The sequence below is a fragment of the Micromesistius poutassou genome (genome assembly GCF_964030765.1).
Source record: "Micromesistius poutassou genome assembly, chromosome: 1".
NCBI classification, from domain to species: Eukaryota; Metazoa; Chordata; class Actinopteri; order Gadiformes; family Gadidae; genus Micromesistius; species Micromesistius poutassou.
The window spans coordinates 479534-495763 of NC_140271.1; the positions used below are offsets into that span (position 1 = coordinate 479534).

A 16230-nucleotide genomic window follows, 5' to 3' on the forward strand; every position below is an offset into this window, starting at 1 on the left:
CTCAATGAGCAGATAAAGTAGTAATGAAGCCAACATATATTTGTTTGTTTTTTGTTGAGGTTATAAGTTGAAGTTTAGCAACAATTCAAGGCTCATAAAGACTCAGAAAGGGGAAATATTTTATTTAAAATAATCATTACAAATAACCTTCAGATACATAGAAAAAAAAAAGTTGAATACAATTTTCAGATCAATTATTCAAGGGCTCCAGGGTCCCAACGAAACACCATCACTTTTAAGTATAAGATGCAACTTTAAAGATGCACAGGCATGACGCTGGTGACAGACTCATCCTCATTACCCTAGCTACCGTAGAGGTTTCCTTTCTTTTCGTGTTTAACTAAATGCTCCTTACAACAATCCAAACTCCTTATTGCCAAGTGCATATCTGCTTGCTTGTTGACATTTCTTTGGTTCTCGGTTGTTCTTAGGGGAACACAGTCTCCTTCTTGTTTCCGGCTCAACCTTGCGTGTCCTGCAGCTGGCTGCAAGCCTTGCGGTATTTGCACTGAATCCACACCCTGTACATGGTCAACTGTTTGCCTCGGTTCACCTGCAGCCTCCTGTCCACCAGGTTCTGCACTTTCTCGAGCCCTGCTACTGTGAACATCTCATTGAGCTCATCTGGGGGGGAGAAATATAATTTTTATGAATAAATAAAGACGCTTAAAGATAATATAAACTCAGCAGCACCATGTTGACATAAACACTCTCAAATCAGGTCTGCTTAACATCACCTTGTGTAAAGAAATAGACTCGCGTCCCGTCACCCCTTACATAGAAGTTTTCAGATAGACATCTTCCTACAACAAACCAAGAAAAGAGATTCTTCACTATGTCATTTGTCAACCATCTTCAGCCAAGAATAACAAACAGATGTTGAGATCAATGTACTGTTTATGAATCCGGCTGAAACAGAAACGGCCCGTCTTTTTGCAAACCCATGCAAACCTTTTTTGAAGCGCAGCTGTGCCATGTCGTAGCGGCCGTAGTCCCGGAGGAGCATCACCCCTCCGGGCTTAAGCAGGCGAGCCAATCTGCTGATGGAGGCCTGCATTCTGACACGGAACAAGGGTGCATGGTTGGGTACAAGTGTGCAACAGAATTTAATATCAGACAGCGAAAAAGGAAATGGAAAGAGGGAAAAAAAAAAAAGGGATGCCTTACTTTTCAGGGTGCAAAGCCGACAGCACAAATATTAGCACTAACACGTCAAGGCTTTCATCAGGTACAGGGAAATCGGCTTCCACGTTGCTCATGTCGTGAACAAATGCAAAGCAGCGGTCAGGGTCGTACTCTGGATTAGCCTTGGAAACAAGATGGTCAGAATTGTTTTCAGTTATTTGGACCAGAGATGTATGAAGGGTTTCTATTGCCATAATATGTCTCTTACCTTGACTAGCTCTACCGCAGTACTTGAAAAATCACAACAGTAAACAAAGAGGTCTTGGTCACTGCAAAACAATAAATCATATGCAGAACATATAGCACATGTTTTAAGTCGATATAAACCACTTGGGAGAAAAGTAGTAAGTTATGCATTATAAAAGCAAAAATATTTTCTTGTTTGTACTCACTTATTGGTTTTCAAGATAGGAAACACTGTGTTGCCCACACCACAGCCCACCTGTTGGATAAACATCACATTTTGAATCTCTCTCTCTCTCTCTCTCTCTCTCTCTCTCTCTCTCTCTCTCTCTCTCTCTCTCTCTCTCTCTCTCTCTCTCTCTCTCTCTCTCTCTCTCTCTCTCTCTCTCTCTCTCTCTCTCTCTCTCTCTCTCTCTCTCTCTCTCTCTCTCTCTCTCTCTCTCTGGCAGATGCTCATGGATCAATCAATGGATGAAGTTATAATTCTAAAGTGCTTAAGTAGTAAGTACTTTTCAAAGAAATTATCACTACCTCTAATATCCGATACGAGGCAGAGGACCCGGGGAATTCAGCATCCATGTTAGGGAAAGCGCTCCCTTCATTATTGTGTTCCTGCTTGAGAACCCCTGGCTGGATGTCTTCGGCTGACAGGGATTCATGGCCGGGGTAACTCTTGGGGGCCAGCTCGGGGAACTCAGTGAAGAGCCAATGGCGGTCTTTAAAAAAGCGATTCTCATGGATTGTGTAAAAGTCATTCCAGTACTCATTTGCCCGGCAATCAAATTCATCTGCAAAAAGATAACACACACACAAAAAAAAAGAAAGTGATTAAAAAATAAGAGCATAGCTTTTTCTCAAGCCAACCAAATACATTAACACCAGTAATAACATTAATAGACATGGGGGGTAAAAGGGGAGAGGGATATGGACTCTCTGGAATATTTGTGCTACATTGAAGTCAAAAATCAATAGATGTTCAACTGTCAGATTCTTGTGCCTACTTTCCAACCTCCATAAATAGAGAGCAGGTCCAAACATCACTATAGTATGCTGACAAGCCAGGCAGGCCGAACTGGCCAGAGTACAATATGTAAGTAATAACATATGCATTAACATATATTTTTATGATGTTCTACGATTTATCAATTCAATTTGAATAATCACAGTTACAATCTCAAAGTATTTGGGGGCTCTATTTTCCAGAAAATGAAATCTTTCCAAGTTATGATACCATATTAACATACTTAAATAAGTAGGTGATATTTTTGGAGTCTCCTGTATTATGGCGCTATCCATTTGTATGGTACGCCCACCATACGAGTCGTAAGGTGTAAATCTCCCAGCTTTATTGCGGCATTTCACGGAGGCACGCCCCCTTCTGGTCGTAGTATAAACCTTCCCACTAGTTCTGAGAGTAGACCGAGTTCAGCGAAGCTGACCGTACGACTCGACAACAAAAATGGCTGCGCCCGTAAAGAGAATTATTGTCTTTGTTTGTACCACGTTGGTCATTTGAATGTAGATTTTAAATTCTCTTACACACTTGATTACATTGCTACTTTATTCCGGTCACCAATGTATGCATTGCACGGTCTTGCTGTGTGTGCAACACAATGTAAAGTTGTGTTGTTTGTTTTCGAGCTGGTTTGCTAAAGAGGCTAATGTAACTAACAATAACAATGACTAGCCAATGAGAAACAGGAACGCTGGAGGAGGTCGGTGTACCATACTAATGGACAGCACCATTACTCTAATGTACATAAAACATTGGACATGCACTGTCACTGCACATGACAACCTTGCTTTTCTGTGGGGAGCGGTTCGCTGTTCTCTAAGACCTTCTTCTTGGCAGCAGCCTCTTGCTCCAGTGTCCACTCCACGTTGTCCCTTAAAAGACATAACATGCACTCAGATGCAGTGTCTACACACCCATAACTTGGGCGAGTGTTATTGGTTATTTTGTTATGAGTTAGCTAACGTCAATGGCTCAAACGTTGATAACCATTTAAATTGCCATTGCCTTGGGATGTTTTACATACCACGCGTTGTGCTGGAAGACTTGGCGAGGATCTGTCAAGAAACGTGTGCCAAACTGAGGTCGTTTTGCATCCCCGATCAAAGAATCTGTGAGAATGTTCCCTGCTTCCATGCCTTCTCTGTCCATCACATCAACAGCACGGGGCGCTGCCATGTTGGATTGGAGCGCCGGAAGCGAATCTTTTTTTCGTAGGACGGTAGGGGTAAGCACCGCCTCTTTCGCCTCTGATTGGTTAGAAGGGCTCTCCTCCGATTGGTTATGGCACATGCTGTCGGCTAGTCTACTGCCAACAGAAGTAAACTGTGGTGTCTTTTCTACAATTGACTGACTGCGGCTTCGTTCATCTGTGGTAGCCTATTAAAAATGGCCAATGCCTTTACTTTGGTAATAATTTGGACATAATAGTTCTGTTGAATAATTTCTGTTAAACAGGCAGAATGCAAGTTAGGACCAACACATCTTTCGTCACCTCAGGGAGTTTTAATGAACTCTGTGTTGACTGTTCTGTTAATTGTACTGCTGTTATAAGCCTATTTGCTGGTTGGGAAACATGGAGCCTAATTGTTAGAGGTTGTTGTCACTCCACGTTGTTACTCCACTGCAGTGTACAATAGTCATTACATTTGGCGCTGCTTTCCATACCAGAGCCCTCTAAGGAGAGCCTTGGCACTCTCTATTGAGCCCCATTGTATCAAACTTGGTTGCAGTTCCATTAGAATTCCACTGGGGGTGATCGAATGAGTGCAGATTGAACGGAGGTCTATGGGGCTAGATGGCTAAATGTATCTCTTTCACCTGCTTGTCGTTGAAATATCACAGATTTTATTGTAGATTCCGCAAGTTTAATTTTTTTTCATATATTTTTTTAAATTATTATTAAGATTATAGTTCAAAAGTCGAATGAATGAGTACTTATGTCCTTTCGATTTCTTCTAAAAATGCTTAGGAAAGGAGCCTCGATGCATCCTTTAAGCCTCCTTTAGCATATAGGTTACTCCTGACCAACCTTTACCAAAGGAAAGGAGATATTGGTATCCCATAATCCTTTACGGCGGCAATATTAAAATAAACAGGTCACAGACGAAGTTTACCGACTGTACGCGAATACGCAGGGACCTGCACAGGGGGGGGTGCTCAGGTTGCCCGGCCAACTGCCCATACGCCCTCCTCGACTCACCTTACCCTTCCGAGGAAGAAAAAAAATGTAATCATACAATGGATGCAGAATTTCATGTAGGCCTAGATAAAAAAAAAAATTGCCACTCGAAACATTTCATAAAGTAAACGTAGCCTCATTCACTTCCATTCGGGCAACGAGAGTTAAAGTCAGTAGGGGGAGGGCAAACTCTGTTTACGTAGCTGCAGCGCTGCTTGTCGGAAAAGCGGAGTTTGAGATGTATAACAAACAAACAATCATCATCAAGTTTTATGAAATTAATTAAAATCTTCATAAATCCAGGCTCAGTTTGCCACGTAACATTCAGCCTAAATAATCAGACAGCTTGCTAGCTTGCAGACAAGCAGCCCGTCATCACATAGGCTACTCATTATTTGGTAGGCAAACTAAGCTACATGTCTGCTGATAGTTAGTTTCCAACATTTAGTTTTAGCAAGAAGAATGAATGATGGAAGTAATGCATCACATGAATTCTTTCATTGAAAATGGTTAAATGCCTAAATATTATCACTATTTTGGGTATTGTTTGTTGTTGTTAAGTGAAGCCGAAATGCCCACTGAAAAGAGGCGGATTCAGGAGAGAGAGAGAGAGAGAGACAACTCAAGGAGGCAGCAAAGGGAGCACATCACTGCAGGTTTGGTTACGAAAAAGCCAACCAGCAGGTGAGACTTTGCATTGTTGACACTGATGACACTGTGTAGGCTAATTGATTAATTAATCAGACTCATATTTTAGCCTACTAATGTCAATTTTTCATAATTACATTACATTTAAGATGAGGAGCAGCCACAAGCCTCCAGATACGAGGAGAATGTGGACCAGGAGGCACATAGGGCAGGTAGGCCTGAGTGCTGATCACCAAATATGAGATGAGAGGACCATGCTAGAAAGTACAGCGGTAAGGAGCCGCAGGCTAAATAATTGTAATCTAAAAACAGGCTATTTTAGAGATCCTTTCAAAGACCTTGCCTGAGCAGAACATAAATACCACTGCTTCTAGTGGGCATTAAAATAATAATGATAATGGTAATGGTATGACAATGGTAATCATGTTATGTTCTTCTTCAAGTCATGTTTTTCTGCGTTATCATTAGTAGTAGTCAGGGTGATTGAGTGTTGTATTTCAGTGTTTTACTTATTTGCATTAATATATTAATAAAGACCCTGTTATTCTCAGTCCTTCATATAGCCTGTGAGTTGGGGGCTTTCTTCTGGTCAGGGCAACCGCCCCTCAACATCCCTGTGCACGTCCCTGCGAAGACACGGTTAAGCAGAAGAAGAGAAGAGAAGAGAATACAATTGATTTACAATTGGATACCAATTCAGAAACACATTATTTGAATCGAAATTAATTAATTAATTGCTGGTTAGCAAGCACACAATATACACAATAAGAAAATAAAATGCTGACTTCACATTTAAGAAAGACTACTGGGGGCAGTTAATTTCAACATCAACATAAGTTGAGCCTCAAATATTCCCATTGGCCAAATCCGACCTAAGTGATTCTCACTGTTGGCGATAACCTGATTGAAATCAATATGAGAAGAACACATGGATCAAAGGAGCGCTTGTTGTAGTCAATCTTCGGAAAATTGTAGTTTCACGCTAGAGCCGCTAGAGGTCAGCAATACCCGCCGTCGCGCAATGAATGACGTCGGTTAGGAAAGTGGAGTCGAATTCATTTTAAACAGTGCTTTTCCTATGTTTGAAAGAAAGCACATTTTCATCTCTCCTTGACCCGATAACATTTTCCACTAAGGTTAAGGAAAGGAGGCATAAAGGTTAGGAAATTTGACTATTCGTGGAGGTCCCCGGTGTCCGAGGTATCTGGAACGCACCATAAAGCAACCCTCCGACGTCACGTCACAACAATGGCTGCCCACTTCATTGATAGACTAAGCAAGCACTAGAGGCGAACTTAGCACCACTCCAACATATGCATTACGATACATTATGGCTTACAATTATAACCATCACCTGATAAATTATCGCTAATGTTCAACCATCACAAGCAGTTCTAATAACCGATTCATCTGGTTCAGCAAAGAAGCGCAAAGAAGTCCCTGCGGGCATCCATATTTGTAGTTGTTATTAAGTCTAGTCTCAAGAACGATCTGTTTTTCCGGTTTTATGTCATCGCCTACGAACTTCTGAGGGGCGTTTCCTGAACGATCTTTTTCGGAAGAAGGGAAGGTTTACGTAGAGACCCGTTTTGAAAGCGGCATTCCCCCAACCATCCTACGAAAAAAAGATTTGCTCGCCGGAAAGACGCACAGCGTAGACTCTGAGCCTAGAAGTTCACATCCAATTTTTGGACACATATACAATGAATTGACTGCATTGCTATAAAGAAAAAAACGGTCTAAATAATTTATACAACATCAGATAATTTCTCCTATGTGTCATTGAATGTATCAATTTATTAATAGTTTTAGGTTTAAAATCAAATCTGAAGTTGGCGTAATTCACTCGTCATACAAAAGAGGGCAGCATATTACAACTAGAAAATTAATTTTTTGCAGAAAATGCGGTGAGTGCTGTAGTGCAAAGTGAGGTTTAAAATATGTTTTAATTAAGACACATAGTTTAAGACGTAAAGAAATGTTAAATGGCTTACATCAAGTGAAGGGTTTTGAACAAAAGTTCAAAAGTCTAAATGGAGTTAACAATGTAAACATGCACACCATTTAAAAAATGGAAATGGTTGGAAACAAATAAAATGACAGCAGAATGAAAAGCGCAAAGCATTGCTAAAAATGCAGAAATGTAAAATTAATTGAACTGAAGAATCTGAAATGTCAAATGTATTGTCCTGCACTGCTGAATATCTGAAAGGTCAATTGTATTGCAGTGCACTGCTGAAAAACCCGGAAGCTGAAATCGAAAACTCGAAGCTGAATTGCATTACCTGAAGAAGCAAAGTGCTGAAATACATTGTTACAAAAGCTGGAAGCTAAACTGTAATACTGTCAAAGCTGGAAGAAAGTAGTAGTAGTGGTACTAGCTGTAATAGTAGTAGTAGTAGTAGTAATGTAGGCCTAGTAGTAGAACTAGCTCTAGTAGTAGTAGCTGAAGTAGAAGTAGTAGCTGAAGTAGTAGTAGTAGTCGCTGAAGTAGTAGTAGTAGTCGCTGAAGTAGTAGTAGTAGCTGAAGTAATAGTGGTACTAGCTGCACAAACGATATGCCATATGAAAGGTATGGTATTGATTGATGTTAGTAGAAAGAATTATAATCCCGCCAGTTTTTTTTTAACCAGCCAAAATTGTATGTCCTCGCCTAATGCTCATTTTTTCCAGCCTAACGTGATTAAAATTAGTCCATTTGGGCGGGAAAAATCAACCAATCTGGCGACGCTGCCTGAACGTCGTAAAAAGTAGTCCAATTGAGTGGGAAAAACTGCCCAATCTGGCAACACTGCCTGCACACCTCGCACTCTAACCTCAGTGTAGATCAGTGAGACCAACTGAAAACAAACCGACATGGAACTTAAACTGTGAGGTTGACGATAAAAAATTGACCACGTTACGAAGTCTGTAAGTAGTAAGAGTCAGAGAATGGGCAGTTCTGCCGTCCTCCATTGACTTCCATTGTAAAATATTGTATTTTAAAAGTAGAATATAAGTATATAATATTTTAAAATCTGAAAAGAAGCGTGCGATTCCAAGCTAATCTGAACATAATCTAATCTAGGTGAAAAATTTAGGAAGATAGATATAGAGATAGTTCCCAAAGTTTGTAGAGAATAATAAAGAAGAAGAAGAAAGAAAGAATAAAACTTAAGAACAATTGTTGAGTGCTGCTAGCCTGGTTCCGCCTGCCTCCGTACTTCCGCTCAGTTTTCATTTCCCTTCAGTACTTCGGTCTGGGTGTAGTGTATGTTCGCACGCTTTCTTTTCCCTCAAGTTTGTCCTGGTTTCTCCCTCCAATCAGCGAACAGGAGGCGCGGCCTGAGAACAGTGACGTACAGGTTGTGCGCGAGTTTCAGTTGTAGACAAACGAATACTAGCCTAGTCCACAACGTTGCTGTGTTCCAATATCCGCACTCACTATGCTTAGTTTGAGTACGTAGGGCGTTCCAAATTAGGATCGGGCAAAAAGAAGTGTACCTAAAGGACCCGGATGGTGTACTCAAAACGGTCAAACTGCGAAGTGTGGATCGATGCACACTTTTCGTACTCAACCGCAGCCATCTTGGCTACGTAGCGGAAAAGGCGGCGCCGGGCTGAGCCAACATCGGCACATTTTCCACATAGCCTGCATTAATTGAGTTATTTTGTAGCTTTTATAGCTTTTTAAAGCTACTATGCGTAAAGAGTTCACCGTTCACAGCAGGATGTTTTTTGTGGGGGAGGAGCCACGGCGGCAGTCGCGATCGTAATTTCCGGGTAGTGCACCACGGAGTATTAAGCCGTTTCTCAATACCAAGTACGCGGACTACGTTCTCGCGGACTTGGAAGTACGTACTTGGCAAGTCCGGACTTTCAAGTACAGACTTCCGAGAACGCGAGTACGCACCTGCAGTTGGAACAGCAGCGGACTCGATGATGCATTCTGGGATATTTAACGGTCCCAAGTCCACACGAGTCACCTCCGATGCATCCTCGGTAGAACGGCCTCATCGAGAACGCATCGAGAACACTTCCGGGTTTTACGACAGTACTCGCGTACTCACGTACTTGGAATTGGAACAGTGCTTGGGCTACCACTGATGACGTTTATCGAGAACGCAAGTACACGAGAACACACAAGAACGCGAATTGAGAAACGGCATTTGATTTGGAACGACACTGACATCTGAAAATCAGCGCACAAAAGCCGCTTTTCCACCGCCAGTACCAGCTCGACTCGACTCGACTCGCCACGCCTTTTTTGCATTTCCACTGGCAAAAAAAGTACCCGGTACCTAGTACCGGGTACTTTTTTTTAGTACCACCTCCGTCGAGGTTCCAAGCGAGCGGAGTAGGTACTTTTGTGTGACGTAAACAGGCTGCTGGCCACTGATTGGCCAGCGGCTGTAAATGGGAATAATCACTCAAAGTTAAGTTGTGTCCGGCGTGGTTGGAGTCCACGAACCCGCTCCCGAGGGGGACACTGATCAGCGTTTCGCCGTGTGTGTCGCTCCTTTCCCGGGGCTAGAGTTAGGCTGCGCGTGTTTGTGTGTGTCCGGCGTGGCTGCAGTCCACGGACCGGCTTCGGAGGATCAGTGTTTCACTGTTTCGTTTTAGTGTCGTTCCTTTCCTAGGGCTCGAGTTTCGCCTCCATCAACGTTACCGTATGACAACAATAGACGCGCAGTCATTGCGCTTTTTATTTTATTTCCCATCATAACCTTTCCCGGGAATCAGGAAATAGTCTTGATCAGATTCAGATTTCCCGGGAATCGCGTCTCCCGTGATTAAAACCTAATGACGACCCGCCCATGTTGGAGAGGTTCTTTTCTTCGACCCGCTGACATTGAAGAGGTACTTTTTTAGATGGAAACACGACCAAACCGAGTCGAGTCGAGGCGAGTTGAGTCGAGTCGAGCTGATATTGTCGGTGGAAAAGCGGCATTAGTCATTGCGGATAGTGTACTACGTGCAAGTGTACTCATGGAAGTATGGATATTGGAACACAGTTTCCGGCAGGACCCTGGGGCATGAAATACGTCACGACCAAACGTTAGCGATTGGTTAAGGCAGATCCGGAGTGGCACTGGGCAGAGCCAATAGGTTTTAAACTTCAACAGCACCCGCCTTCAAGTGAGCAATCGTTTGTCTCTATAGCAGTTCTAGACCATCGTTATGAATTAAATGAGTACGAAGGTCTAGTTAGGACTAGGCTAGAGCGCTGCATGCAGCACTCACCTAATTATTATTTTCATCTGCTCACAAGCATGACAGTTTTGTTTTGCTAAATATAATTTCTTTCGACATTATTTGTATTTTAATCGTGTTACAGACTATTTGTTGTGAGGTTTGTTTCTATATCCAATAACTGAATATAACACGTGTAAACTGAGGCAAACAATTAAATCAATCAACCAATCAATTCTAATTACATTTACATTTCACTATTATATTATCTTTACGAACAAAACAGAGGATTGCAGTCAAGATGTTTTGCATATCATGATGCAGGTTTATTCACTGGTTTATGATAATATTTATTCACTGATTGTATTGCAGTAGAGTAGCCTATGGTGGCCGCTGACCGGTGACCTCAAATTTTGTAAAGATTCATATAAATTTTTCATCTGGGCTTCAGTGTACAGCAAAAATACAAAACAAAAAAACAAAAAAATCAAACTTGATAACTTGAATATTTTAACCAAAACTTTATACAAATAGAAAACAGTTTGCATATCAAGCATAAGATTATCCATTAGCTTACATTCGTCACAAAATCTGAAATAAATGTAAACAATGCAAAGGCGTGTTGGTTTGTTGGTTTACACACTGTGCTTATAGAAGCAGTTCAAAGTGGTTTGCAGGTGACAGGCCAATGCTTATTATTATATTTAGCTGGAATTATAGTTAAGCAAATAACATTTATTATTATCATCATCTTTATCGTTATTATGATTACTATTATTTATTTTAAAAGGTAGGCAGGAAAATCTAGAATGTCAAGCTCAACAGACCTCGTGTTTTTCATGTTCTGAGGTGCATAATTTGAGAAACAATTTAACAAAGATAGAGACACATTTACAATACAGGACAGTTTAGTGCATATTTTAAAAAAGGTAACATTCTGAGCAGTTGGCACTAGGCCTACAAAACAATACAACTCAAATGATTGCATGATTGTGCATCTGGTTTTGTTTTATTGGCCATATTAATGTTTGTGCTTTATACCACATCCTGTAAAGGAGAAAATTATTTTGCTCACTTTTGATTGTGGGTGAATAACACAACCGCAAACCGCAACAGTTAAATAAATGTCATTCTCTTTTGCACAATGACAACATATTGAAAACAGTCCCTTAATTAAATTTGACAGTAGGTGGCCACATAACAGTGTAACAAAGGTGCTCCCTCTCTGTACATTCTCATGGTAGTACAATACATGTTGTCCGGACTAGAGAAAGACCCCTGAGATTGTAATTCTCTTTTCAACATTGTCGCTGTGCTCAGTTCCCTCTGTATGTGACGTTTGTGAACGTGGAGGTGGCTCCTTTGTACAAGGGATTGTTAGCCTGGAGAAAGGGATGCAGAAGAGAAAAACGTTATTTGTAATATTTCCACAAATTAGGATTTTCATTTCAATTCATTATTTTATCATTAACCTCAGATCGAAGCATGTTGTGTATTTAAAAGGGGTGAGTGATACTATACAAACACCTAAACAATATTTTTTCAGAGGAATAAATAATATCCCATAAACGAGATGTCCCGTGGTGTCATGTGGTGGGCGACACTTGAACTCACAGTGTCCCACTTGGCCTTTGCCCTTTCGTCGTTGAACTTGGCAAACTCTCTTCGGTCGAGGATGGTGACCCACAGCTTCCAGATGAGGAGGGCGACCAGGCCTAAAAGCAAAACTGCAACGGCCACCGCCATCAGGACGACCAGGACGTCAGGACCCTTCGGACAGTCTGAGAGCAGGTGGAGGAGTAGGGGTTAAAAATAAAAAAGGGAAGGATGAGTGAAGAGGACGACGACAACATCTGAGATAGGAGGCATTAATTAAAGTGAAATTGATGCTCGACGTTCGATATTTATACAGATACGGGCAGAGCCTTTTTCTGTACTCTGAAAGCTTCCGGTTACGGATGAAACGGAGCACTACCGTAGCAGTAACATCGGAAATAGTTTGGCAGTGTAGCCATAGTTCAAACAAGACACAACCATAGGACACAAGAAGACATTTGAAAAAGTACGTCCGTCGTCATTTCTGGCATTGGTAATATTAGTGAAAAGTTTTGTGTAGTTAGTTTTGTTTGTGTAGTTAAAGGCCTCACAAACCACTGTCGCCGTTTTCCCCTCTGTATCCATGACAACACCGTCAAAGATGCAAGGAGGTATGTGGGCACTGACTTGTGTCAACGTTTGAAAACAGTGAAACGTCTGACTTATCAAATAACATATTTGAAAGGAGGATAAAAATAATAATGAAGTCAGCATATCACCCAAAGAAGTTTAGTACATAATAATATTCCGTAATGGAATCCTATTGCGCTGATCTCTTTACACAACCATGTGTTTCAGACTAGTGTCAGCTTCTGCGGTCTACCAGGCTCTGTCCAGGTGTACCAGGAGTGATTATTATTCATATCATTGTTATTATTATTATTATAGACACTCAAGCCGCTCAACTGCTGATCCTGCCTGCCACGGCTCACATTATTCAACGCTAGAAGGCCCGTCCACACACACACACACACACACACACACACACACACACACGCACACGCACACGCACACACACACACACACACACACACACACACACACACACACACACACACACACGCACACACATAATTCATTTATTTGGAATGACCAATACTTACAACGACACAGCATTCCAAATATTAATAAAGAGCCCATTTATGTCTCACACAGCAACACAAACACTGTGCAAGTACTTACAGCCAAGCAAATGAGTAAGTAAATACATAGTTATCAGGGGTAGAGATGGCACCGCCTTCTCCATACATGCAGACTGCCTATGCTTGGTGACACAGAGCAGTATTTGGCTATTTGCTTAGAGTCTATGAACGTGTCCAAGGCTACCATAAATAAGTACAACCAGTTTTGTGCTATAACCACCTACTGAAAGAGCATGAGTTAACGGCTGGTATTTTAACATTTTGTCTGAGAAACACAGGTCCGTGTACATGTCAAAGCAACAACCCACTTCCAGAATCACAATAGATTTTAAAAGATCAACAACAACAGAACAACAACAGTGTCACGAGTGTTTGGAGAGTCTCTAAGAACACTTTCTAGCAAGTTGTCATTCAAGTGTGTGAACCAGTTCAATTGTATTTTTTTGTTTGTGTGTATTACACTTTGTCCATATATTCTGCGTAGTTCGTTGGCTGTAATATCGACGATGCGGTCGTGTCGGGCTATGTAGAGTGCTTTATATTGCTGGGCAACCGTTCATTATGTGCGCGGCCGATTCTATTGCACTATCATTGTGTAGCAGACAAAATGGTTCATGACGTTGTGTCAAACACACACACACACAGCCCCCCCCACACACAAACACACACACACACACACACACACACACACACACACACACACACACACAAACAGGGCTGCATGCCATGTCTTACCTGGCTCTTTCATCACATACAGGATGGATTTCCCACTTGAATCTTCAAAATATTGAAAATACTCCACGCAGTCATTTTCATCCTTGTATGAACAGTTTACCGCATTCAAATTTTTAACTGTAAGAAACAACAGATTGTGGACAGTGAATGAAACGAGGTAATCACAACATATTGAGTCACTGTATTGTGTTGTGAACCCAACCGCCCGTACATGTGTGTATAGTTAAACCCTTGCAATTGGTTCAGAACAAATAAACAACAAGTGAAGGCTATATGTAGGAATCACAAGCTAGGCTTGTATAAAAACATTTTTACATTACAGCTTTAACACGCATCCCAAACAGCGTGTCACGTGTGACTTGTACAAAACACCATCGCTGACTTATTTCATCCACCGGCTGGATCTCATCCTTGCAGATTCTTGCGCAGGAGCTGTCGTCGCTCAGGGGACCTCGCAAGAAGTGCTTGCATTCCACACAATCCCTGTTAGCGCAAGGAGAACACACAACGTCAAAATCAAACATCTTACCAGGGAAACCCCCGACAGATATCCAAACACCAGGAGCCTCGTCAGTGGTTATGGTTTAATACCCCGTCTGACTCCACATGATTAAAACACTGGAAACACACTCAATAGAAAAAAAGAACGATTACTTTTTGATGGTGCAGGCGTCAGGGCACGTGGGGCACTTCTCACAGGTGGGTCCGTAGGCCCCCACCTGCGTGCACTCGCACTTGCCGCACAGGCAGTGTCCACGCCCGCTGCACAGCATGCCGATGGTGGACATGCAGGTGTCCACGCGCTGCGAGCAGTTGCAGTTGCTGCCTTTCCAGTCGACGTCGCACTGGCAAAAGCCGCAGTCGCATGTCCCGTGGCCTGTTGAGAGAGGACCTCTCCACTCAGTTCAACTCCAATTCATAGAATTAATACGTTTTACCATGTCTCCAAATTATTATTTGAAATAAATAATGTTGATTAAAGTGATTTATTACTATTAATACATGAGACAAATAATGATGGTTTAGGTGATTTATTTATATTTATATCTTAAATAATTAAGGTATGATTAAAGGTACGTTTGTATCATTGCCCCCCGTGTGTTTTAACCATCACTGATGGTTGTGATATTCCTAAATCGTCGGCATTGCAAAGTTGCATTTTCCCTGTTGCTAAATATCAAAGTGTTGCCAAACATTTTATCTCCGGACTGATCGGGGTATTCCTGTTTGTTGGGGACGTTATTGCATCCCGCACTAATTCGAGTTTGATACCCTCACAAGCCATTTTCCGATTCTTTGTTCTTACTGAGTAAAGCTGACCCCACACTACAAGATAAATGTCCCGATATCGTGGCCGATTTGCCCCGTTACGAGAATCGGGGTGGCGTTCCCATGGCAGCCGAATCGGGACGAAAATCGGCCAAGATTATCCTGTCTGCCGTAGTGTTCTAAGATAGAATCTCATAAACCACTCAAACCACTCAAACTCAAAGACCACCCGATCTCAAAATCTGGGTTATCCAACATGTAAAGAACGTTTACAAAAAAAAAAAAAAAAATTTGGGAACCGCTGCTAGATCTACAATCTCTTGTCTCTCGATCTCTTGTCTCGTGCTGGAAGTCGTAGCCTACACCGCCGAGAATCGGATAAGATTATCCTATAGTGTGTGGTGTTCCGTCTTGTGTTCTAATCTTATGTAGGATCGGAGAGCAACAAATCGGCTGCGATTCTCGTTTTGTGTGTGGTGTACTCCGACTCAAAAATCGCATAAGATAAAAAAAATCGTGTAGTGTGGGGCAGCCTTTAGGAGTCCTCTCGAGGACTTTTAAGCTTTCTCTTAAGAGTTTCTCCTAAATTCGCAACTTATGACCTGATTCTTTGTGAATACGGCCCCAGATGTTTATAGGGATCACTGTTTCAAAGCTGTTTACGTCCGTGGCTGATTGTGACGGCGTCTGGGAGTTGGCCAAGGTGTCTGACAGGCCACTTTAGCTTTTTTTTGTTGTTTGTTGCATGACTGGACAGGTATTTGTATGACTTGCTTCATAACAAGCATGTTGTCATGCTTGTCTGGTGTCTCCAGACAGCCAGTGGTCACCTACGTTCACCACGGCAACAACAACAACAACAACAACAAGACTTTTGCCTTGGCAGCAGTTTTTCCCTACTGGAAAAAATGCAGTGTGCTGACAGCAAGCAACTGAACAAAATAACATGTCCAGGCGGCATCTTGACACTAAAACTGAAGGAACGCTTACAGGGAGTGAGAGAACAAGCCTTGGTAATGACTGGATCAGGCAGGAATTAGTGAGTCAATGGCCCCCATGCACTCGCTTATCAGAGTGGCTGTCAAGTATCATTCTGGTTCCAAAGG

The 16230-nt window shown here is 41.9% G+C and overlaps 2 protein-coding genes across 2 annotated transcripts in view; both read right to left on the reverse strand.

Annotated features, from left to right (window-relative positions):
* Nucleotides 1–102: 102 nt before the first annotated feature.
* On the reverse strand, nt 103–3559 carry mettl2a (methyltransferase 2A, methylcytidine; the record flags this gene model as incomplete). Its single annotated transcript, XM_084488700.1, has 9 exons — nt 103–624; nt 738–803; nt 952–1058; nt 1168–1307; nt 1394–1454; nt 1578–1627; nt 1900–2156; nt 3167–3255; nt 3408–3559. 9 exons carry the CDS (start codon nt 3557–3559, stop codon nt 461–463), a joined length of 1086 nt encoding a protein of 361 aa, XP_084344826.1. The 3' UTR covers nt 103–460.
* Nucleotides 3560–11417: 7858 nt separating this feature from the next.
* The window catches only part of itgb3a (integrin beta 3a), a 16606-nt gene continuing 11793 nt past the window's right edge, over nt 11418–16230 (reverse strand). The window contains exons 11-15 of the mRNA XM_084488452.1: nt 14510–14732; nt 14238–14338; nt 13856–13972; nt 11997–12163; nt 11418–11764 (exon numbers count right to left, since the gene is read on the reverse strand). Of these exons, the coding sequence (XP_084344578.1) occupies nt 11699–11764; nt 11997–12163; nt 13856–13972; nt 14238–14338; nt 14510–14732 (674 nt within the window). The 3' untranslated portion in view covers nt 11418–11698. The remainder of the gene's footprint in view (nt 11765–11996; nt 12164–13855; nt 13973–14237; nt 14339–14509; nt 14733–16230) is intronic.